Source organism: Lupinus angustifolius, chromosome LG06 (genome assembly GCF_001865875.1).
Source record: "Lupinus angustifolius cultivar Tanjil chromosome LG06, LupAngTanjil_v1.0, whole genome shotgun sequence".
Taxonomy (NCBI): domain Eukaryota; kingdom Viridiplantae; phylum Streptophyta; class Magnoliopsida; order Fabales; family Fabaceae; genus Lupinus; species Lupinus angustifolius.
The window spans coordinates 14,793,525-14,816,653 of NC_032014.1; the positions used below are offsets into that span (position 1 = coordinate 14,793,525).

The window sequence follows — 23,129 nt, forward strand, 5'->3', positions numbered from 1 at the left end:
TCCGTTTGCAAGTTTCATTTTGGAAGAGAATGAAGAGAAATGAGAAGTTTGAGAATTATGTCATAAATGTATTTTTTATGACTTCCAAGTCTTCCCCTTCCATCTCTTGCCTACCAAAATCAACTCACAAATCAACCCTTATCGATTTCTGTATTATTAGATTGCTATTTTTTTGTTATTATCTTTTTGGGGAGTTTATTCTCCTAGTGCTTCATCTCATTGGAGTTATATTTCCTTATTCCTTCTATGTATTCGTTTCATTGAATATAATGATCCATCTGTCACATGCGAATGTGATCTTCAATCACATTGGCAAGGTTATAAAAATCTTCTATCTGATGCCCAATTCCTGAAATCGCACTATTTATATCAATCTCACCTCTTATTTTTGTTGTTGCGGTCACCTCAACACATTTGTTAACTCATAATTCTTGATTTCTTTACAAGTTCAAGCCCAAATTGTATATCACAGAAATGTCCAACCACAAATATAGAAAACACCATTTTTTTTAAACAAAATCACAATGAATAAACAAGCTAAGTGCACAACATTCTCCAAGGGACCATTAGCTTTACGTTTTGATATATAGCAGTAACTATATAAGTCACATTCTCTTGGAGTTCAACTTTTTTTTATCAACAAATGTTAGTAATATTAGTATTTGTAGCGGGTTTGAGTTTTACCCATAACAAATTAGAAAAAATGAGTTATAAGGTGATATAATAGTTAAAGTGAATGATTGAAGTGAATGAAATAGTTCAATTCATTCAATAATATGATGAAAATGCATTTCATAAGTTCTTATCAAGATTCATTAGTGTATTACTACTCACATCAAATGCACTTAATGGATAACCATCACTAGAGGTTTCTGTATCACTACTGATGTCATATATCACATGGAGCTGCCTAATTAAACCATAAAGTAACACCAACATATTTGTATATTGGGTCCTAGTCCAAGGTGTCGACCTTTTAGATAACCTACAATTAAGTAATTTGAATATGCAATTCAGCTAATGAAAGTTTATAAACTATTACAACCTTGAGGAAATAATATACATTGAGAATGAAGAACTTTGTCATCGCTGCTTAGTGGATATGAAATAGAAAACATGGCCTCACGTTTTTCATTTATTAAGAATATCTGGAATAATATAATATTCCTGAACCAATTAGTCCTCTACATTATTCTCTTTACAATTTCACTATTAGCTAGCAATATCACAGTTGGCAACACTTTTTTTATCAGCAGTAACAGTAAAAACTTATTTTGGTCCTTTAAATTTTTTGTATGTACTAATTTAATCACCAAAAATTTGCAAACCTTATAATATATGGTCTCGAAAAATATCAAATGTGGGTCAAATCAATTATTTTTAGTACTTTTATTATTTCTAATTAGAATTATTTTGACTTACATTTACGATCTTTAATTACTAATTTGAGCTTTTATTTTTTTTGGCCTGGAATTGGTACACGTGAAAATGGTTTAGGACAAAGTAGATATTCACTCATAATATAATAATATTATTGACTTGGAGAGAGATTAAAGACACTATCTTCGTGGGAATCACTAAGGCAATTTCTTTCAATTAACTACGTGCTATTTGAATTGGACCTTATATAAAATGATGACTGTAGTATTGAAGAGAATGAACATCCAATTGCATTCCTACTCCTACCAAAAGCTACTTAGCTAGCTAGTTAATTAGAACCTATCCAAAATTTAAATCATGGGTGGTGCAATTTATCAACATAGTAGCTTTAGTAGATTCTTCTTGATTATATTTGCATGGATGTTCACAACCATAGGAAAGCCAGCAATAGCAGTAGGCATATTTCAACCCAGTCAATGGACTCTTGCACATGCAACATTTTATGGTGATGAGACTGCTTCTGCCACAATGGGTATGTTACAAGAATAGAAAAATGAGTTTTAGAAATAACTTATTGTTTTCAAGTTTCCTTTTTAATGGGTACAATCTTAAGTTAAAAGGTGTAACAAAGATCTAGAACGGTGCACAAAAATGGCTTTCTATTACAGTAAGTTGACTTAACTGTTGCATAAAACTAGCTTATTAGTTTTTTAAAGGCAAAACTATTATATTCATCTTAAGTTAACTTTCGTTATTAAGTTGATTCTATACTTTTTCTTTTTTTCAAATTAGTAGTTTAAATTATTTTTCTATTTTCAAATTATTCTTTTGAGCAATGTTATGAAACTTGAATAAACATCAAATTAGAAGAAGTTAGGTTTAACCGGTTAAACTGTCTAGTTGGACTAACTAATTTCATATATAATTAATAATTAACTATAAATATATAAATTATATATAACTGCAAATTTTAAATAATTAATAATTATGTATAATTATATTGAAGTTTCCATTTTTTCGAAGAATAATAAACATTATAATAGTGTTTCATTTTTTTAAAATTTTAAGTGAACTGTTTGGTTCACTTTTCGAGTTATTCCGGTTTAAATTTTTTTAAAACAATCTAACAAGAATTTCTTCAGTACAAACCCTCTTCCATTAAAAATGTAAATTAGAGTCATTTATAAGTTCACTTAACAATGGGATCGTTCTGATCCTCACCCAAGCTATAATATGTTTCAATTTAATAGTACAGATTTAGAAAATTAATAGAGATTTTTCTTAGATTTTTAAGCCGAGCTCAATAACTTCAAATTTGCGAATTTAGTTAAGAATTGAGAGATTTGTAAAGAAAAAGCTAGGGGCATTTCCTAAATGAAAAACAATTATGGAACAAGTTGGAAATCAATAAATAACAATCTAATACTTTCCAATAAAAGAAATCATTTATCCTTCTATACTCAAACTGATGAGACTGTCACCTGACATTTCCTCCGAGACAAATTTATATGATAGCCTAAGTTGATATTAATTAACATCTTCCTTAAACCAATATTTACTTTACATTAACATAACTTTTTCTTATGTTCAATAATAAAGGAGGAGCATGTGGGTATGGAAATTTATTTGTGAACGGTTACGGGACTGATACAGCAGCATTGAGCTCCACACTATTCAACAATGGATATGCATGTGGAACATGTTATCAAATGCAATGTTACCAATCAAAAGCATGCTATGCAAATGTGAGTTACATCACAATCACTGCCACCAATCTTTGCCCTCCTAATTGGTCGGAAGCCTCCGATGACGGCGGGTGGTGCAACCCACCACGAGCACATTTTGACATGTCTAAGCCTGCCTTCATGAAATTTGCACAGTGGAATGCTGGCATTGTTCCTGTTATGTATCGCAGGTAATGATAAATAGTTGTTACATTTGCACGCATTATATTATCATTCCACTAGTATACACAATAATATCTGAAGTTATAAGAAAAAAGAAGCTCCAACAACGTTTCCAACATCTCACTAACCATCTATAAAGAGTTAATGGTGTGTATCATCCACCACTATGTTTTTTTTATCCAATGACTAAATAATTAATTTATTTTGGGATGCATGACCATTCTCATGATTCAAACATTTGATATTTCACCTATTTCAATACTTGAGGATCTAGTGAGGCTTGAAAGAGATTCGATGTTTCAGATCTGTCCTACATATGGTTACACACCAATAAAAACATGTATAAGTGAGATATATTTATGTTGGAGTAATTGAGGCTAACTCCACAAAAAAAATAATCAAAAAAGCCTTGGCCAAATCATTATAAATTTGATTTCAATGCTTTAATAATTTACTTTTACTTCTTTGTTTGGATATTGGGAAGTAACAATTCTACCAATTTCTTTCCAAAAGTACTAGAATGGTGTAATCTTTAACCTCAAAATAGTGAATTGTAAAATATCAACTTCCCTAAATTCTTAACTCTTAACTTATCAGCTTGCTACGTGCCTCAAATCATTAACAAAAATGCCATGTTAATTAAATTTCTCAGAGTACCATGTGCAAGGAGTGGAGGGCTTAGATTCTCTTTCCAAGGAAATGGGTACTGGTTATTGGTGTATGTGATGAATGTAGGAGGTGGAGGAGATATTTCTAGCATTAGTGTGAAAGGAAGCAAAACAAGATGGATTAGTATGAGCCATAATTGGGGTGCATCATATCAAGCATTTGCATCTCTTGGTGGCCAAGCTCTTTCTTTCAGGATAACTTCATACACAACCAAACAAACTATTTTTGCATGGAATGCTGCTCCTTCTAATTGGGCTGCAGGACTAACTTATTCTACAAGATTCAACTTCAGTTAAAAGATTTACATAACTTCTCAGAACCCTTATTTTCATTCACAGTTTCTTTTGTTTTTTTTTTTTGTTTTTTCCACTTGTAAGTTTAAAGTCAGTTATTGTTATTTTACTCAGTAGCTGTGATGAATTTTCCACAACTCGTATCAGATTGTAATTGTTAAGAGACTGTCTATAAATGAAATCCATATTTATTTGCACAAGTTGAGACAAAAATTTAGGTTATAGTCAAAACTATTCTTCATTTGAGGTAATCCCAACTATTATTTGCATTACATAATATAAAGTCAAGCACCTACTATTTCTTTATAAAGCAATTAGGTCTCCCTTTGTGAGTAAAATGGGAAAAACATATTTTACCCTTTCAGTTAAATTAAGATAAGGACAACAGGCGATTGGTCCAATGGTTGGAATACACAGACCTTTAAGTATCATACAAAAGTCAAATGCTCAATTTTAAACATTAAGAGTCACATGTTAAAAGGAGTAGTTGGAACACCTCAAATGAATTTAGTCCCATGTCCGAAAGGAAAAAAATACATTGAGCTTCTAATCTGAAGAATAAAATTTGTGTAGGCACAATTACTAACTTAAATTCTGGATCACATTACCTTATGCCACTGCAATATTGTGGTTTCATTATACTGCAATAGTGGTGTAACTTTGAGTCACAGTGATATGGCTACATCGGGTTGCAACGTAACCGAATCGGATCATATTTGGATTGCATCAGATCATATTAAATTCAGTTGTTAAACTTGATATATTCTGACTTGCCTACTTCTTGCAGGATGCACGAGAATCAGTCCATGGCCAAACATCATGATAAGCATCCGGATAAGAAGCTACATGAGCACCAAGATCCAGCTAGATGTGGCAAGCATCATAAGCAATGAATGTTGTTTTTGAAAGACTAATCACAAAATAATTGATACTGCAACGGACGCAATCATTGTTGCAATGGTCACAATCCGCATTGCAATGGCCGCAATGACTACAATCATAATAACTTCAACCATGACCATAATCGCAGTCGCAATTTAAAACATTGGGCACAACTAAGTAACTTGATGCCTTTAAATTAATAGCAGCAAGAATTTCATTGTCCGTTTGAAGTAAAATAGTTGCCTTTAAAATAATTGCAGCAACACTGAGATTGCTCACAAAACCGTTGAGAGAACTGCTCAACTTGATTGTGCCAGGAAGAGGAATATATTTGAGCGTCACTATGCTAAAATTGTAGTTCAACAATGCGTATCTTAGATGTATAACAGTGTTTTTATGCGCTTTCTATTTGACCGCAGTAATATCTTGTCATGATTAACATTGTTTCTCTGTTGTATTGAATATATACCACAACATATCACAAAAAAAACATTGTCATATATTGCATAAATACAACAGCGCACCATACACAAAGCGCTGTCATATATATCATATATAAACAACGCATTTTATAAGCATTATTAACATGGCTTATTTTTCAGTTGTTGTATTGCATATATAAATATATATATATAAGTGCATTATTAGAAAAACTTGTTGTATTATTCATAAATATTCTCAAACAACACCTTAATACAACAGTGCAATACACACATAGTGCTGTTGTATTAAGCATGTACAACGCAGTCGATAAAAAACATTGTTGTATTAATCCTTTATAACAATGCATGTGAGAGATTCCTCTAGCTGTTGATTTGTAAAAATTAATAACTGATATACATTTATTAACTGCACATACATTTTCAACAACACAAACATTTATACATTTTCAAAAGCACAAACTCATTAATACAAGCCAAAAGTTTATTTTATTAACATCAATGCAATATAAACTACAAACAATGAATATCATGCTAATTATATTTTGACAGAGTACATAATTACAAATAAATTGTTTTTGTAAATTATAAAGAAACAAAATTATACAAATTACAAACAATCAAAATTAAGCTATACTTATACAAAGACCACTTGCATCTACCTTTTCCTTTTCTTTGATTATTTTTGGCTTGTAAGGTCATCCTTGTTTGGAGAAACATAGTGATCATATCTTGTATATAAATCATCTATAGTTGGTCTGCTCTCACGCGACTGATATGTCCCAAAAAAGATCACATTCATCAATATCTTCATATTCTTGGTCATCAATATTATCGACAATTATTTTGTTAGTTAAAAGAACAATGGACCATTTCATATCAGCTGAGTCACTAATATAGAATACTTGTTGAGCTTGTGATGCTAGAAAAAATGGCTTGTCTTTATATCCTGACCTATTAAGATCCACCTGCATGTACCCCAACTCATCAACTTGGAAATCATTGCTATTATCAACCCACATACAATAAAAAATTGGCATATGAAACATTGTGTAATCTAATTCTCATATTTGTTCAATCACCCCAAAGTATGACATGTTCGCGTATATTGGGTTTCTATCTTTTGCACTTGACATGTGTAAAGTTCGAGCAACAAGAGTCACGCCATTATTTTGCATTGTACTTTCGTCATCTTATTTTTCGTATAAAATCTGAACTCATTAATTAGGTAACCAGTATAAGATAAGACATGAATACTTGGACCATTGGCTAACCATTTCAATCTTTCAGAAATCGAATGTGCATTTATATTCAACTCCTCCTCAACGTGATTTTTTAGTCACTTTATGAAACATCGATTATGCTCTTTGGAAATCCAAATTTCATTCTTACTTGGGTAAAACTTCCTTAGCATCTCCTTGTGTTTCAACATATGGCTCAACCTCGTCGGCATTATGTAAAACATGTAAGTGTGTTTGCTCCAATTCGGTTCTTGTTATAGTCAATATTTCATTCTCAATATACCTTCATCAAAATGTTTTTGCATTCCAAGGCTTTGGAGTGCCCATGAAATCACCATCGGTAAGGTATCCGGTTTAAAAATCAAGAGCTTCTTCAACAACATATCACTCGACAATACAACCCTCTAGTCTTTATTGGTTCTTCACATACTCTTTTAATGTCTTCATATAACACTCAAAGGGGTACATCCATTTCATATAGGAAAGGTCAGATAGTTGTGTCTCTCGAATAAGATGAATGCTTAGATGAACCATTATATCAAAAAAAGAAGGTGGGAAATACATTTCAAGTTCACATAGTGTCAAAATAATTTGTCTTTGCAATGTAGGTAATTTCTTAGCGTCAATCATTTTGCTACGAATTGCCTTGAAGAAGAAGCATAACTTAGATATGGTTCCTCGAAATTTTTTAGGTAGAATTGACCATATTCCAATAGGGAAGAAATGCTCCATAAGTACATGAAAATCATGAGACTTAAGACATTTTAACTTGAGATCTTTCATTGATACGAGATTCCGAATATTGGAGGAGTACCCCTCTAGAACTTTAACACCAAGAAGAAATTTACAACATTCAATTTTCTCCTTCCTCGACAAAGTATAAGCTGTTGGAGGTAGAAATGTACGTTTTACTTTCATTATCGACCCCAATTCCTTTCTTATTCCTATACTAACCAAGTCCAACCTTGCATTCAAGCCATCTTTGGTCTTACCAGGGACATTGAGTAAAGTACCAAGGATACTTTCAAACACATTTTTTTTAAATATGCATAACATTGAGGAAATGTCTTACATATAATGAACTTCAATATGACAATTCAAAGAAGATTGACATTTTCTTCCACCAATTTGTGACAATTTCTTTTGCAAAAAAGGTTTACCAAAGTTATTATTCAAACCCTTTAGCTTTTGAAATAACTGGTCACCTGTCAATGGCAAAGGAGCACGACCTTCTTCATTGTTCCCATCAAATGTTTTTTCATCGTCGATAGTGATGACATGAATGCAAAAATCTATGATGGCCAAGGAAAAAATTCTTCTTATAATGTTCCAACCTCATTGAATGAGTATTGTCTTAAACATAGTGATCATATCTTGTATATAAATCATCTATAGTTGGTCTGCTCTCACGCGACTGATATGTCCCAAAAAAGATCACATTCATCAATATCTTCATATTCTTGGTCATCAATATTATCGACAATTATTTTGTTAGTTAAAAGAACAATGGACCATTTCATATCAGCTGAGTCACTAATATAGAATACTTGTTGAGCTTGTGATGCTAGAAAAAATGGCTTGTCTTTATATCCTGACCTATTAAGATCCACCTGCATGTACCCCAACTCATCAACTTGGAAATCATTGCTATTATCAACCCACATACAATAAAAAATTGGCATATGAAACATTGTGTAATCTAATTCTCATATTTGTTCAATCACCCCAAAGTATGACATGTTCGCGTATATTGGGTTTCTATCTTTTGCACTTGACATGTGTAAAGTTCGAGCAACAAGAGTCACGCCATTATTTTGCATTGTACTTTCGTCATCTTATTTTTCGTATAAAATCTGAACTCATTAATTAGGTAACCAGTATAAGATAAGACATGAATACTTGGACCATTGGCTAACCATTTCAATCTTTCAGAAATCGAATGTGCATTTATATTCAACTCCTCCTCAACGTGATTTTTTAGTCACTTTATGAAACATCGATTATGCTCTTTGGAAATCCAAATTTCATTCTTACTTGGGTAAAACTTCCTTAGCATCTCCTTGTGTTTCAACATATGGCTCAACCTCGTCGGCATTATGTAAAACATGTAAGTGTGTTTGCTCCAATTCGGTTCTTGTTATAGTCAATATTTCATTCTCAATATACCTTCATCAAAATGTTTTTGCATTCCAAGGCTTTGGAGTGCCCATGAAATCACCATCGGTAAGGTATCCGGTTTAAAAATCAAGAGCTTCTTCAACAACATATCACTCGACAATACAACCCTCTAGTCTTTATTGGTTCTTCACATACTCTTTTAATGTCTTCATATAACACTCAAAGGGGTACATCCATTTCATATAGGAAAGGTCAGATAGTTGTGTCTCTCGAATAAGATGAATGCTTAGATGAACCATTATATCAAAAAAAGAAGGTGGGAAATACATTTCAAGTTCACATAGTGTCAAAATAATTTGTCTTTGCAATGTAGGTAATTTCTTAGCGTCAATCATTTTGCTACGAATTGCCTTGAAGAAGAAGCATAACTTAGATATGGTTCCTCGAAATTTTTTAGGTAGAATTGACCATATTCCAATAGGGAAGAAATGCTCCATAAGTACATGAAAATCATGAGACTTAAGACATTTTAACTTGAGATCTTTCATTGATACGAGATTCCGAATATTGGAGGAGTACCCCTCTAGAACTTTAACACCAAGAAGAAATTTACAACATTCAATTTTCTCCTTCCTCGACAAAGTATAAGCTGTTGGAGGTAGAAATGTACGTTTTACTTTCATTATCGACCCCAATTCCTTTCTTATTCCTATACTAACCAAGTCCAACCTTGCATTCAAGCCATCTTTGGTCTTACCAGGGACATTGAGTAAAGTACCAAGGATACTTTCAAACACATTTTTTTTAAATATGCATAACATTGAGGAAATGTCTTACATATAATGAACTTCAATATGACAATTCAAAGAAGATTGACATTTTCTTCCACCAATTTGTGACAATTTCTTTTGCAAAAAAGGTTTACCAAAGTTATTATTCAAACCCTTTAGCTTTTGAAATAACTGGTCACCTGTCAATGGCAAAGGAGCACGACCTTCTTCATTGTTCCCATCAAATGTTTTTTCATCGTCGATAGTGATGACATGAATGCAAAAATCTATGATGGCCAAGGAAAAAATTCTTCTTATAATGTTCCAACCTCATTGAATGAGTATTGTCTTCACATATAGGACTTGCAAAATGTCCTTTTGTACTATATCCATACAGATTATCATAAGCAGGGAAATCACTGATTGTGTCGAACAACAAAGTCCTCAACTTGAATCTTTCTTCCCTATACGTATCATATACATGTATGCATGTCTCCCATATTTGCTTCAAGTTTTCAATTAATGGAGCCAAATATATGTCTATGTTAGAAAAAATGGCTTGTCTTTATATCCTGACCTATTAAGATCCACCTGCATGTACCCCAACTCATCAACTTGGAAATCATTGCTATTATCAACCCACATACAATAAAAAATTGGCATATGAAACATTGTGTAATCTAATTCTCATATTTGTTCAATCACCCCAAAGGGTCATGTACTGTAGAAGCAACTTTGAACACTGTGTGTTTAATTCTATATGTTGACAATGCAAGGCGTAGATTTCTTGATTCTTGACCAAAACTAGGATAGTCTTGCTCATTATTTTGCATTGTACTTTCGTCATCTTATTTTTCGTATAAAATCTGAACTCATTAATTAGGTAACCAGTATAAGATAAGACATGAATACTTGGACCATTGGCTAACCATTTCAATCTTTCAGAAATCGAATGTGCATTTATATTCAACTCCTCCTCAACGTGATTTTTTAGTCACTTTATGAAACATCGATTATGCTCTTTGGAAATCCAAATTTCATTCTTACTTGGGTAAAACTTCCTTAGCATCTCCTTGTGTTTCAACATATGGCTCAACCTCGTCGGCATTATGTAAAACATGTAAGTGTGTTTGCTCCAATTCGGTTCTTGTTATAGTCAATATTTCATTCTCAATATACCTTCATCAAAATGTTTTTGCATTCCAAGGCTTTGGAGTGCCCATGAAATCACCATCGGTAAGGTATCCGGTTTAAAAATCAAGAGCTTCTTCAACAACATATCACTCGACAATACAACCCTCTAGTCTTTATTGGTTCTTCACATACTCTTTTAATGTCTTCATATAACACTCAAAGGGGTACATCCATTTCATATAGGAAAGGTCAGATAGTTGTGTCTCTCGAATAAGATGAATGCTTAGATGAACCATTATATCAAAAAAAGAAGGTGGGAAATACATTTCAAGTTCACATAGTGTCAAAATAATTTGTCTTTGCAATGTAGGTAATTTCTTAGCGTCAATCATTTTGCTACGAATTGCCTTGAAGAAGAAGCATAACTTAGATATGGTTCCTCGAAATTTTTTAGGTAGAATTGACCATATTCCAATAGGGAAGAAATGCTCCATAAGTACATGAAAATCATGAGACTTAAGACATTTTAACTTGAGATCTTTCATTGATACGAGATTCCGAATATTGGAGGAGTACCCCTCTAGAACTTTAACACCAAGAAGAAATTTACAACATTCAATTTTCTCCTTCCTCGACAAAGTATAAGCTGTTGGAGGTAGAAATGTACGTTTTACTTTCATTATCGACCCCAATTCCTTTCTTATTCCTATACTAACCAAGTCCAACCTTGCATTCAAGCCATCTTTGGTCTTACCAGGGACATTGAGTAAAGTACCAAGGATACTTTCAAACACATTTTTTTTAAATATGCATAACATTGAGGAAATGTCTTACATATAATGAACTTCAATATGACAATTCAAAGAAGATTGACATTTTCTTCCACCAATTTGTGACAATTTCTTTTGCAAAAAAGGTTTACCAAAGTTATTATTCAAACCCTTTAGCTTTTGAAATAACTGGTCACCTGTCAATGGCAAAGGAGCACGACCTTCTTCATTGTTCCCATCAAATGTTTTTTCATCGTCGATAGTGATGACATGAATGCAAAAATCTATGATGGCCAAGGAAAAAATTCTTCTTATAATGTTCCAACCTCATTGAATGAGTATTGTCTTCACATATAGGACTTGCAAAATGTCCTTTTGTACTATATCCATACAGATTATCATAAGCAGGGAAATCACTGATTGTGTCGAACAACAAAGTCCTCAACTTGAATCTTTCTTCCCTATACGTATCATATACATGTATGCATGTCTCCCATATTTGCTTCAAGTTTTCAATTAATGGAGCCAAATATATGTCTATGTCATTTTCTAGTTGTTTAGGTCTAGAAATTAACATAGATAACATCACATATTTGCGCTTCATGCATAGAGAATGAGGTAGGTTGTATATCACTGGTCATGTACTGTAGAAGCAACTTTGAACACTGTGTGTTTAATTCTATATGTTGACAATGCAAGGCGTAGATTTCTTGATTCTTGACCAAAACTAGGATAGTCTTGCTCAAATTTTCTCCATTGAGGATATCTACAAGATGGTGAAGCTTGCCATCTTTAATATTTTCTTCATCATGCCATGCCAACTTCTTTGCATCTTTGGCATTGCTAATCATACGCTTGAATCTTGCTTTGATAGGAAAATATCTTACAACCATTTTGCTCAACGTGATTTTTTAGTCACTTTATGAAACATCGATTATGCTCTTTGGAAATCCAAATTTCATTCTTACTTGGGTAAAACTTCCTTAGCATCTCCTTGTGTTTCAACATATGGCTCAACCTCGTCGGCATTATGTAAAACATGTAAGTGTGTTTGCTCCAATTCGGTTCTTGTTATAGTCAATATTTCATTCTCAATATACCTTCATCAAAATGTTTTTGCATTCCAAGGCTTTGGAGTGCCCATGAAATCACCATCGGTAAGGTATCCGGTTTAAAAATCAAGAGCTTCTTCAACAACATATCACTCGACAATACAACCCTCTAGTCTTTATTGGTTCTTCACATACTCTTTTAATGTCTTCATATAACACTCAAAGGGGTACATCCATTTCATATAGGAAAGGTCAGATAGTTGTGTCTCTCGAATAAGATGAATGCTTAGATGAACCATTATATCAAAAAAAGAAGGTGGGAAATACATTTCAAGTTCACATAGTGTCAAAATAATTTGTCTTTGCAATGTAGGTAATTTCTTAGCGTCAATCATTTTGCTACGAATTGCCTTGAAGAAGAAGCATAACTTAGATATGGTTCCTCGAAATTTTTTAGGTAGAATTGACCATATTCCAATAGGGAAGAAATGCTCCATAAGTACATGAAAATCATGAGACTTAAGACATTTTAACTTGAGATCTTTCATTGATACGAGATTCCGAATATTGGAGGAGTACCCCTCTAGAACTTTAACACCAAGAAGAAATTTACAACATTCAATTTTCTCCTTCCTCGACAAAGTATAAGCTGTTGGAGGTAGAAATGTACGTTTTACTTTCATTATCGACCCCAATTCCTTTCTTATTCCTATACTAACCAAGTCCAACCTTGCATTCAAGCCATCTTTGGTCTTACCAGGGACATTGAGTAAAGTACCAAGGATACTTTCAAACACATTTTTTTTAAATATGCATAACATTGAGGAAATGTCTTACATATAATGAACTTCAATATGACAATTCAAAGAAGATTGACATTTTCTTCCACCAATTTGTGACAATTTCTTTTGCAAAAAAGGTTTACCAAAGTTATTATTCAAACCCTTTAGCTTTTGAAATAACTGGTCACCTGTCAATGGCAAAGGAGCACGACCTTCTTCATTGTTCCCATCAAATGTTTTTTCATCGTCGATAGTGATGACATGAATGCAAAAATCTATGATGGCCAAGGAAAAAATTCTTCTTATAATGTTCCAACCTCATTGAATGAGTATTGTCTTCACATATAGGACTTGCAAAATGTCCTTTTGTACTATATCCATACAGATTATCATAAGCAGGGAAATCACTGATTGTGTCGAACAACAAAGTCCTCAACTTGAATCTTTCTTCCCTATACGTATCATATACATGTATGCATGTCTCCCATATTTGCTTCAAGTTTTCAATTAATGGAGCCAAATATATGTCTATGTCATTTTCTAGTTGTTTAGGTCTAGAAATTAACATAGATAACATCACATATTTGCGCTTCATGCATAGAGAATGAGGTAGGTTGTATATCACTGGTCATGTACTGTAGAAGCAACTTTGAACACTGTGTGTTTAATTCTATATGTTGACAATGCAAGGCGTAGATTTCTTGATTCTTGACCAAAACTAGGATAGTCTTGCTCAAATTTTCTCCATTGAGGATATCTACAAGATGGTGAAGCTTGCCATCTTTAATATTTTCTTCATCATGCCATGCCAACTTCTTTGCATCTTTGGCATTGCTAATCATACGCTTGAATCTTGCTTTGATAGGAAAATATCTTACAACCATTTTGTTAATTGAGTTTTCCTTCTTATATCGTGATGCATTATATTTAGGACAAAACTTTATTGAAGCATACTCATTAAAAAAATAAGATGCGATCATTTTCACAAGCATGTATCCTAGTATAGTCCATTCCAATGAAGTGTAACATTTGTTTTGCATTATAGGTTCAAAAATGGAGCATATTATCTTTCAGCAACATATACTTCAAAAATGCAAGCAAGTCAGTGAAACTCTTATCAGTCCATCCATTAACAAATTACCTTCATCAAAATGTTTTTGCATTCCAAGGCTTTGGAGTGCCCATGAAATCACCATCGGTAAGGTATCCGGTTTAAAAATCAAGAGCTTCTTCAACAACATATCACTCGACAATACAACCCTCTAGTCTTTATTGGTTCTTCACATACTCTTTTAATGTCTTCATATAACACTCAAAGGGGTACATCCATTTCATATAGGAAAGGTCAGATAGTTGTGTCTCTCGAATAAGATGAATGCTTAGATGAACCATAAGCTGAAACATCTTAGGACAATCTTGAAGATCCTCTTCAATAAAGTTTGCCATTTCTTCGAAAGGATCGTCTTTATATGTATTTGTGTAGTTATCTTTCATATACATTTCATCATCACAATCCATAACGTCTCTCTTCTCACCATGTCTTGTCCAACATGTGTATCATTGATCAATACCGTGACACACTAAATGAACGTTTAACTCATTTGGAGTAATTCAGTTTGAGTAACAACATCTTAAGCAAGAACATACAATTCTATTAAGATTTTCAACATTCTCAATTGCAAAGCTAATAAATGATTTCACTCCTTCCTCATTCTCCTTCGTCAATCGATTAACACACATCCATTTTTGATCCATTTTCTATTTAAAAAAAAATGATGAGCATAAATCCCTAAAGCTTGGAGTTAAGCTCACCAAGCAGAGCAAATACATTATTATGTAATTAAAAATGGGAATAAAGTGAAAGAGGTCGGAAACCCCAACTCAATATAAGCTAAATAAGTGAAATCACTTTCACTCATTTATAAGGAAAATATTTATAACTCAATACAAGCTAAATATAATGTAATTAAAAATGCAAATAATTATAAGGAAAACTCATTTTCAATTCGGTGTTGAATGCATGAATGACGATTTTGAGGTTAAATTAGTGAAGGATTTTCGAAATTGGTGTTGAATGATTTTCGTTTTGAATGAGTGAATGATTTTCGAAATTCGATGCCGAATGATGATGAGGCTGAATGATTTTCGAGGTCGATTTTGAGAGTAAATGAGTTTCGCTACTGAGTAAATGATAAGGTTAGGATTGCTGAATGTGTGAGAATGCGGGAACATTTTAATTTTTTAGGGTCTGATAATATCTTCAATAAAACATAATTAAGATAGCACTGTCAATTATACCTAATCAATAGTGCCACCTACAAATAGCATGGTAGAAGAACTCCCCATTCAAATATAATGAAGGTAAGTGTTCCTTACTTCTTGCCCGAATGACATTCTTCATGGAAGTCATTCCATATGGAGTTCATTTTTTAGCAACGATTTGCTTGTCTTATGGAGTCGGTGTAGCTTCGTCACCGTTGTAAGAACCATGATCACCACTTTGGGAAGCCATCAATGAAGTTTTTTTAGGTTTCTGAAAGTATGAAAGTTTATGAGAGTGTGAGGATTTTTGAGAGTATGAGTTTTCTTTTCGATTAAGTTTGAGAGCGTAAAAAGAACTGATTTATCTTTTAGATATTTAAACTGTAGTAACAATTCAACATCACTTTCTGTAGATAGTGTTGTTGATAGGACATCTTCAACAACACATATTAAAGATTGCGCTGTTGTTTGGACCTCTTCAACAACGCTTCTTAAGGTTTGTGTTGTTGTTGTGAATCCAGCTGTTGACTACTCATTTTCATGAATACATCAACATTGCTTCGTGGATAATGCGCTATCTTAATTATGCACTGTTAAACTGAACTCATTTGCCAGTGCAAAACTCAACTTCAAAAATAACAGCATATTCCTAATTATGCGCTATTAATGGATTTATATTAACAGCGTTTTCGTAAATTTGCGCTGTTAAATTAACATATTATATTACGGGTCAAAATACAACATTAAAATAAGTTAATTAACATAAAGTTGTCATGAAGTAAATTAATATATTATTGCGTTTATTAATATAGAACTGCAAAAATATTAAACATTAAGTTTTGTTAATTTGTTTATTGTGTTTATTAATATGGAACTGCAAAAGTATTAAACATTAACAACCATTAACATCCAAAAATATTAAACATTATCATCCAAAATAATTGTTCATTCTTCATTCAAAGTGCCAAAATACATTAGTTGTTGCATGACATGATAATGAACTAAATGATTTGGTAGATAACAATGAACTAAATGGTTTGCAGATTAAATCTTCATTCATGCAAATCTTGTATAACAACTACTTTCCTTTTCAAATCTGGGTTCTTTTGCCAAATCAACAAATGTTAAAAACCTCATTGACATGATTTTGATATATGTTCCCGATAATACAACTTTAACATTTCGAGTTGTTAAGATCTAGTGTCATTTTTTTTTCTATTTCTTTTAAAAAAACTTCCCTTTTTCTTTTTGCCTTGTATGCTCTTTTTTGTTACTTTGTGTTTTCTTCCTTATATCTTCATCTTATTGGGTATCATGACTAATTGTAAAAGAAGACAACGAAGGAGATAAAAAAATATACAAAGCATAAAAAAATAATCTATAGAAATACATACTCTTACTGATGAAATAAAACATGGAGTGAACCACAACATTTATAGATTCAAATGGAAAGAGAATCATTATCGTCATCCTTGGAAAATGTGCAACCATTAATATTACAATTAACGAAGAGATGCATAACCACTCAAAAATTAATATTTATGATATTTAAAACGTCATATACAATCAACAGCGTATATTTAGGAACGCGTTGTTACTATGCCATTTTCAACGACGCTTATTCAATGCTGCATTTTGGAATAGATGTACATTAACAACGCTTCATATCACATATGTTGTTACACATAACTCATTCAAGTTAGTGCTAACGTCACTGATGTTCAACAATATTGTTGCAAAAATACGCTGTTGAAGTTACTCGCATTGACAGCGCTTGCTTTAATATGCGTTGTTGATGTTCTTCCGCCTCATATTCAAAAATGTCGTTCAAAATTGCGTTGTGGAATGGTCGTTGTTAATTATGATATCTAGCGTAGCGTCTTGGGAGGCTATTTATGTTTTGTAGTGAGCTTCGAATGATACCCTCGATGGATTATGATAATTTTTTTTTTTGTTTATTGCAAAAATCTGGTGCTTGTTACACATTTGATTTAAGTTGGCTTGCTTAGCATAAAGTACTCCCATAATGTGTATGACTCCATATGTCATGAAATGTGATTAGCTAGAAAAACAATTAGTAATAAAATTTTAACTTAAATTCATTTTTTCAATCAATCATAGCTTATGACACATGAAATGATACAATTTGTGAGACAATATATGTACTCCCCATTTATCTAGTAGTTTCAACAAAAAAGAAAGAAACATGGAGCTATCCAAGTCTTTCTCCTATTGTATATATAATTTCTCTTATTATCCTAAACTATTCATTTTTTATTGGAAAAATATAAAATTTATTAAAAAATAGGAAAGCTATTAGAATATTATGAATGATAAAAGATAGAAAAAGAAAATGAAGGATAGAAGATTAGAAAGTATCCTTAAGAGATTCCAATGGATTTACAAGCCAGACAATATAAATCATATATTTTTTATGTGATTTTCCATTGATCCAAATCTAAATGGATTATTTGTTTACCATCCAAATAATACTCCAATATATCTGATAGTTTGTGTTGATTGATAAGCCCATATGCATGAAAAAGTAGTTAGATAAGTTGAGAGGAAAGACAATGTTAAATATGCAATACACACATAGTGCTGTTGTATTAAGCATGTACAACGCAGTCGATAAAAAACATTGTTGTATTAATCCTTTATAACAATGCATGTGAGAGATTCCTCTAGCTGTTGATTTGTAAAAATTAATAACTGATATACATTTATTAACTGCACATACATTTTCAACAACACAAACATTTATACATTTTCAAAAGCACAAACTCATTAATACAAGCCAAAAGTTTATTTTATTAACATCAATGCAATATAAACTACAAACAATGAATATCATGCTAATTATATTTTGACAGAGTACATAATTACAAATAAATTGTTTTTGTAAATTATAAAGAAACAAAATTATACAAATTACAAACAATCAAAATTAAGCTATACTTATACAAAGACCACTTGCATCTACCTTTTCCTTTTCTTTGATTATTTTTGGCTTGTAAGGTCATCCTTGTTTGGAGAAACATAGTGATCATATCTTGTATATAAATCATCTATAGTTGGTCTGCTCTCACGCGACTGATATGTCCCAAAAAAGATCACATTCATCAATATCTTCATATTCTTGGTCATCAATATTATCGACAATTATTTTGTTAGTTAAAAGAACAATGGACCATTTCATATCAGCTGAGTCACTAATATAGAATACTTGTTGAGCTTGTGATGCTAGAAAAAATGGCTTGTCTTTATATCCTGACCTATTAAGATCCACCTGCATGTACCCCAACTCATCAACTTGGAAATCATTGCTATTATCAACCCACATACAATAAAAAATTGGCATATGAAACATTGTGTAATCTAATTCTCATATTTGTTCAATCACCCCAAAGTATGACATGTTCGCGTATATTGGGTTTCTATCTTTTGCACTTGACATGTGTAAAGTTCGAGCAACAAGAGTCACGCCATTATTTTGCATTGTACTTTCGTCATCTTATTTTTCGTATAAAATCTGAACTCATTAATTAGGTAACCAGTATAAGATAAGACATGAATACTTGGACCATTGGCTAACCATTTCAATCTTTCAGAAATCGAATGTGCATTTATATTCAACTCCTCCTCAACGTGATTTTTTAGTCACTTTATGAAACATCGATTATGCTCTTTGGAAATCCAAATTTCATTCTTACTTGGGTAAAACTTCCTTAGCATCTCCTTGTGTTTCAACATATGGCTCAACCTCGTCGGCATTATGTAAAACATGTAAGTGTGTTTGCTCCAATTCGGTTCTTGTTATAGTCAATATTTCATTCTCAATATACCTTCATCAAAATGTTTTTGCATTCCAAGGCTTTGGAGTGCCCATGAAATCACCATCGGTAAGGTATCCGGTTTAAAAATCAAGAGCTTCTTCAACAACATATCACTCGACAATACAACCCTCTAGTCTTTATTGGTTCTTCACATACTCTTTTAATGTCTTCATATAACACTCAAAGGGGTACATCCATTTCATATAGGAAAGGTCAGATAGTTGTGTCTCTCGAATAAGATGAATGCTTAGATGAACCATTATATCAAAAAAAGAAGGTGGGAAATACATTTCAAGTTCACATAGTGTCAAAATAATTTGTCTTTGCAATGTAGGTAATTTCTTAGCGTCAATCATTTTGCTACGAATTGCCTTGAAGAAGAAGCATAACTTAGATATGGTTCCTCGAAATTTTTTAGGTAGAATTGACCATATTCCAATAGGGAAGAAATGCTCCATAAGTACATGAAAATCATGAGACTTAAGACATTTTAACTTGAGATCTTTCATTGATACGAGATTCCGAATATTGGAGGAGTACCCCTCTAGAACTTTAACACCAAGAAGAAATTTACAACATTCAATTTTCTCCTTCCTCGACAAAGTATAAGCTGTTGGAGGTAGAAATAAAGTGAAAGAGGTCGGAAACCCCAACTCAATATAAGCTAAATAAGTGAAATCACTTTCACTCATTTATAAGGAAAATATTTATAACTCAATACAAGCTAAATATAATGTAATTAAAAATGCAAATAATTATAAGGAAAACTCATTTTCAATTCGGTGTTGAATGCATGAATGACGATTTTGAGGTTAAATTAGTGAAGGATTTTCGAAATTGGTGTTGAATGATTTTCGTTTTGAATGAGTGAATGATTTTCGAAATTCGATGCCGAATGATGATGAGGCTGAATGATTTTCGAGGTCGATTTTGAGAGTAAATGAGTTTCGCTACTGAGTAAATGATAAGGTTAGGATTGCTGAATGTGTGAGAATGCGGGAACATTTTAATTTTTTAGGGTCTGATAATATCTTCAATAAAACATAATTAAGATAGCACTGTCAATTATACCTAATCAATAGTGCCACCTACAAATAGCATGGTAGAAGAACTCCCCATTCAAATATAATGAAGGTAAGTGTTCCTTACTTCTTGCCCGAATGACATTCTTCATGGAAGTCATTCCATATGGAGTTCATTTTTTAGCAACGATTTGCTTGTCTTATGGAGTCGGTGTAGCTTCGTCACCGTTGTAAGAACCATGATCACCACTTTGGGAAGCCATCAATGAAGTTTTTTTAGGTTTCTGAAAGTATGAAAGTTTATGAGAGTGTGAGGATTTTTGAGAGTATGAGTTTTCTTTTCGATTAAGTTTGAGAGCGTAAAAAGAACTGATTTATCTTTTAGATATTTAAACTGTAGTAACAATTCAACATCACTTTCTGTAGATAGTGTTGTTGATAGGACATCTTCAACAACACATATTAAAGATTGCGCTGTTGTTTGGACCTCTTCAACAACGCTTCTTAAGGTTTGTGTTGTTGTTGTGAATCCAGCTGTTGACTACTCATTTTCATGAATACATCAACATTGCTTCGTGGATAATGCGCTATCTTAATTATGCACTGTTAAACTGAACTCATTTGCCAGTGCAAAACTCAACTTCAAAAATAACAGCATATTCCTAATTATGCGCTATTAATGGATTTATATTAACAGCGTTTTCGTAAATTTGCGCTGTTAAATTAACATATTATATTACGGGTCAAAATACAACATTAAAATAAGTTAATTAACATAAAGTTGTCATGAAGTAAATTAATATATTATTGCGTTTATTAATATAGAACTGCAAAAATATTAAACATTAAGTTTTGTTAATTTGTTTATTGTGTTTATTAATATGGAACTGCAAAAGTATTAAACATTAACAACCATTAACATCCAAAAATATTAAACATTATCATCCAAAATAATTGTTCATTCTTCATTCAAAGTGCCAAAATACATTAGTTGTTGCATGACATGATAATGAACTAAATGATTTGGTAGATAACAATGAACTAAATGGTTTGCAGATTAAATCTTCATTCATGCAAATCTTGTATAACAACTACTTTCCTTTTCAAATCTGGGTTCTTTTGCCAAATCAACAAATGTTAAAAACCTCATTGACATGATTTTGATATATGTTCCCGATAATACAACTTTAACATTTCGAGTTGTTAAGATCTAGTGTCATTTTTTTTTCTATTTCTTTTAAAAAAACTTCCCTTTTTCTTTTTGCCTTGTATGCTCTTTTTTGTTACTTTGTGTTTTCTTCCTTATATCTTCATCTTATTGGGTATCATGACTAATTGTAAAAGAAGACAACGAAGGAGATAAAAAAATATACAAAGCATAAAAAAATAATCTATAGAAATACATACTCTTACTGATGAAATAAAACATGGAGTGAACCACAACATTTATAGATTCAAATGGAAAGAGAATCATTATCGTCATCCTTGGAAAATGTGCAACCATTAATATTACAATTAACGAAGAGATGCATAACCACTCAAAAATTAATATTTATGATATTTAAAACGTCATATACAATCAACAGCGTATATTTAGGAACGCGTTGTTACTATGCCATTTTCAACGACGCTTATTCAATGCTGCATTTTGGAATAGATGTACATTAACAACGCTTCATATCACATATGTTGTTACACATAACTCATTCAAGTTAGTGCTAACGTCACTGATGTTCAACAATATTGTTGCAAAAATACGCTGTTGAAGTTACTCGCATTGACAGCGCTTGCTTTAATATGCGTTGTTGATGTTCTTCCGCCTCATATTCAAAAATGTCGTTCAAAATTGCGTTGTGGAATGGTCGTTGTTAATTATGATATCTAGCGTAGCGTCTTGGGAGGCTATTTATGTTTTGTAGTGAGCTTCGAATGATACCCTCGATGGATTATGATAATTTTTTTTTTTGTTTATTGCAAAAATCTGGTGCTTGTTACACATTTGATTTAAGTTGGCTTGCTTAGCATAAAGTACTCCCATAATGTGTATGACTCCATATGTCATGAAATGTGATTAGCTAGAAAAACAATTAGTAATAAAATTTTAACTTAAATTCATTTTTTCAATCAATCATAGCTTATGACACATGAAATGATACAATTTGTGAGACAATATATGTACTCCCCATTTATCTAGTAGTTTCAACAAAAAAGAAAGAAACATGGAGCTATCCAAGTCTTTCTCCTATTGTATATATAATTTCTCTTATTATCCTAAACTATTCATTTTTTATTGGAAAAATATAAAATTTATTAAAAAATAGGAAAGCTATTAGAATATTATGAATGATAAAAGATAGAAAAAGAAAATGAAGGATAGAAGATTAGAAAGTATCCTTAAGAGATTCCAATGGATTTACAAGCCAGACAATATAAATCATATATTTTTTATGTGATTTTCCATTGATCCAAATCTAAATGGATTATTTGTTTACCATCCAAATAATACTCCAATATATCTGATAGTTTGTGTTGATTGATAAGCCCATATGCATGAAAAAGTAGTTAGATAAG

The 23,129-nt window shown here is 32.1% G+C and overlaps 1 protein-coding gene across 1 annotated transcript; it reads left to right on the forward strand.

Moving 5' to 3' along the window:
- LOC109350828 (expansin-A7-like) lies at nucleotides 1,669-4,468 on the forward strand. The gene is made up of 3 exons (XM_019592136.1): nucleotides 1,669-1,912; nucleotides 2,980-3,295; nucleotides 3,940-4,468. Exons 1-3 carry the CDS (start codon nucleotides 1,738-1,740, stop codon nucleotides 4,250-4,252), a joined length of 804 nt encoding a protein of 267 aa, XP_019447681.1. The 5' UTR covers nucleotides 1,669-1,737; the 3' UTR covers nucleotides 4,253-4,468.

Bases quoted from the DNA above. Each gene is read 5' to 3' on its own strand.
- LOC109350828 (XM_019592136.1), top strand. From the start codon at position 1,738: ATGGGTGGTGCAATTTATCAACATAGTAGCTTTAGTAGATTCTTCTTG. The intron at 1,913-2,979 runs GTATGTTACAAG...TCAATAATAAAG, and splicing joins GACTGCTTCTGCCACAATGG to GAGGAGCATGTGGGTATGGA. The intron at 3,296-3,939 runs GTAATGATAAAT...TAAATTTCTCAG, and splicing joins GTTCCTGTTATGTATCGCAG to AGTACCATGTGCAAGGAGTG.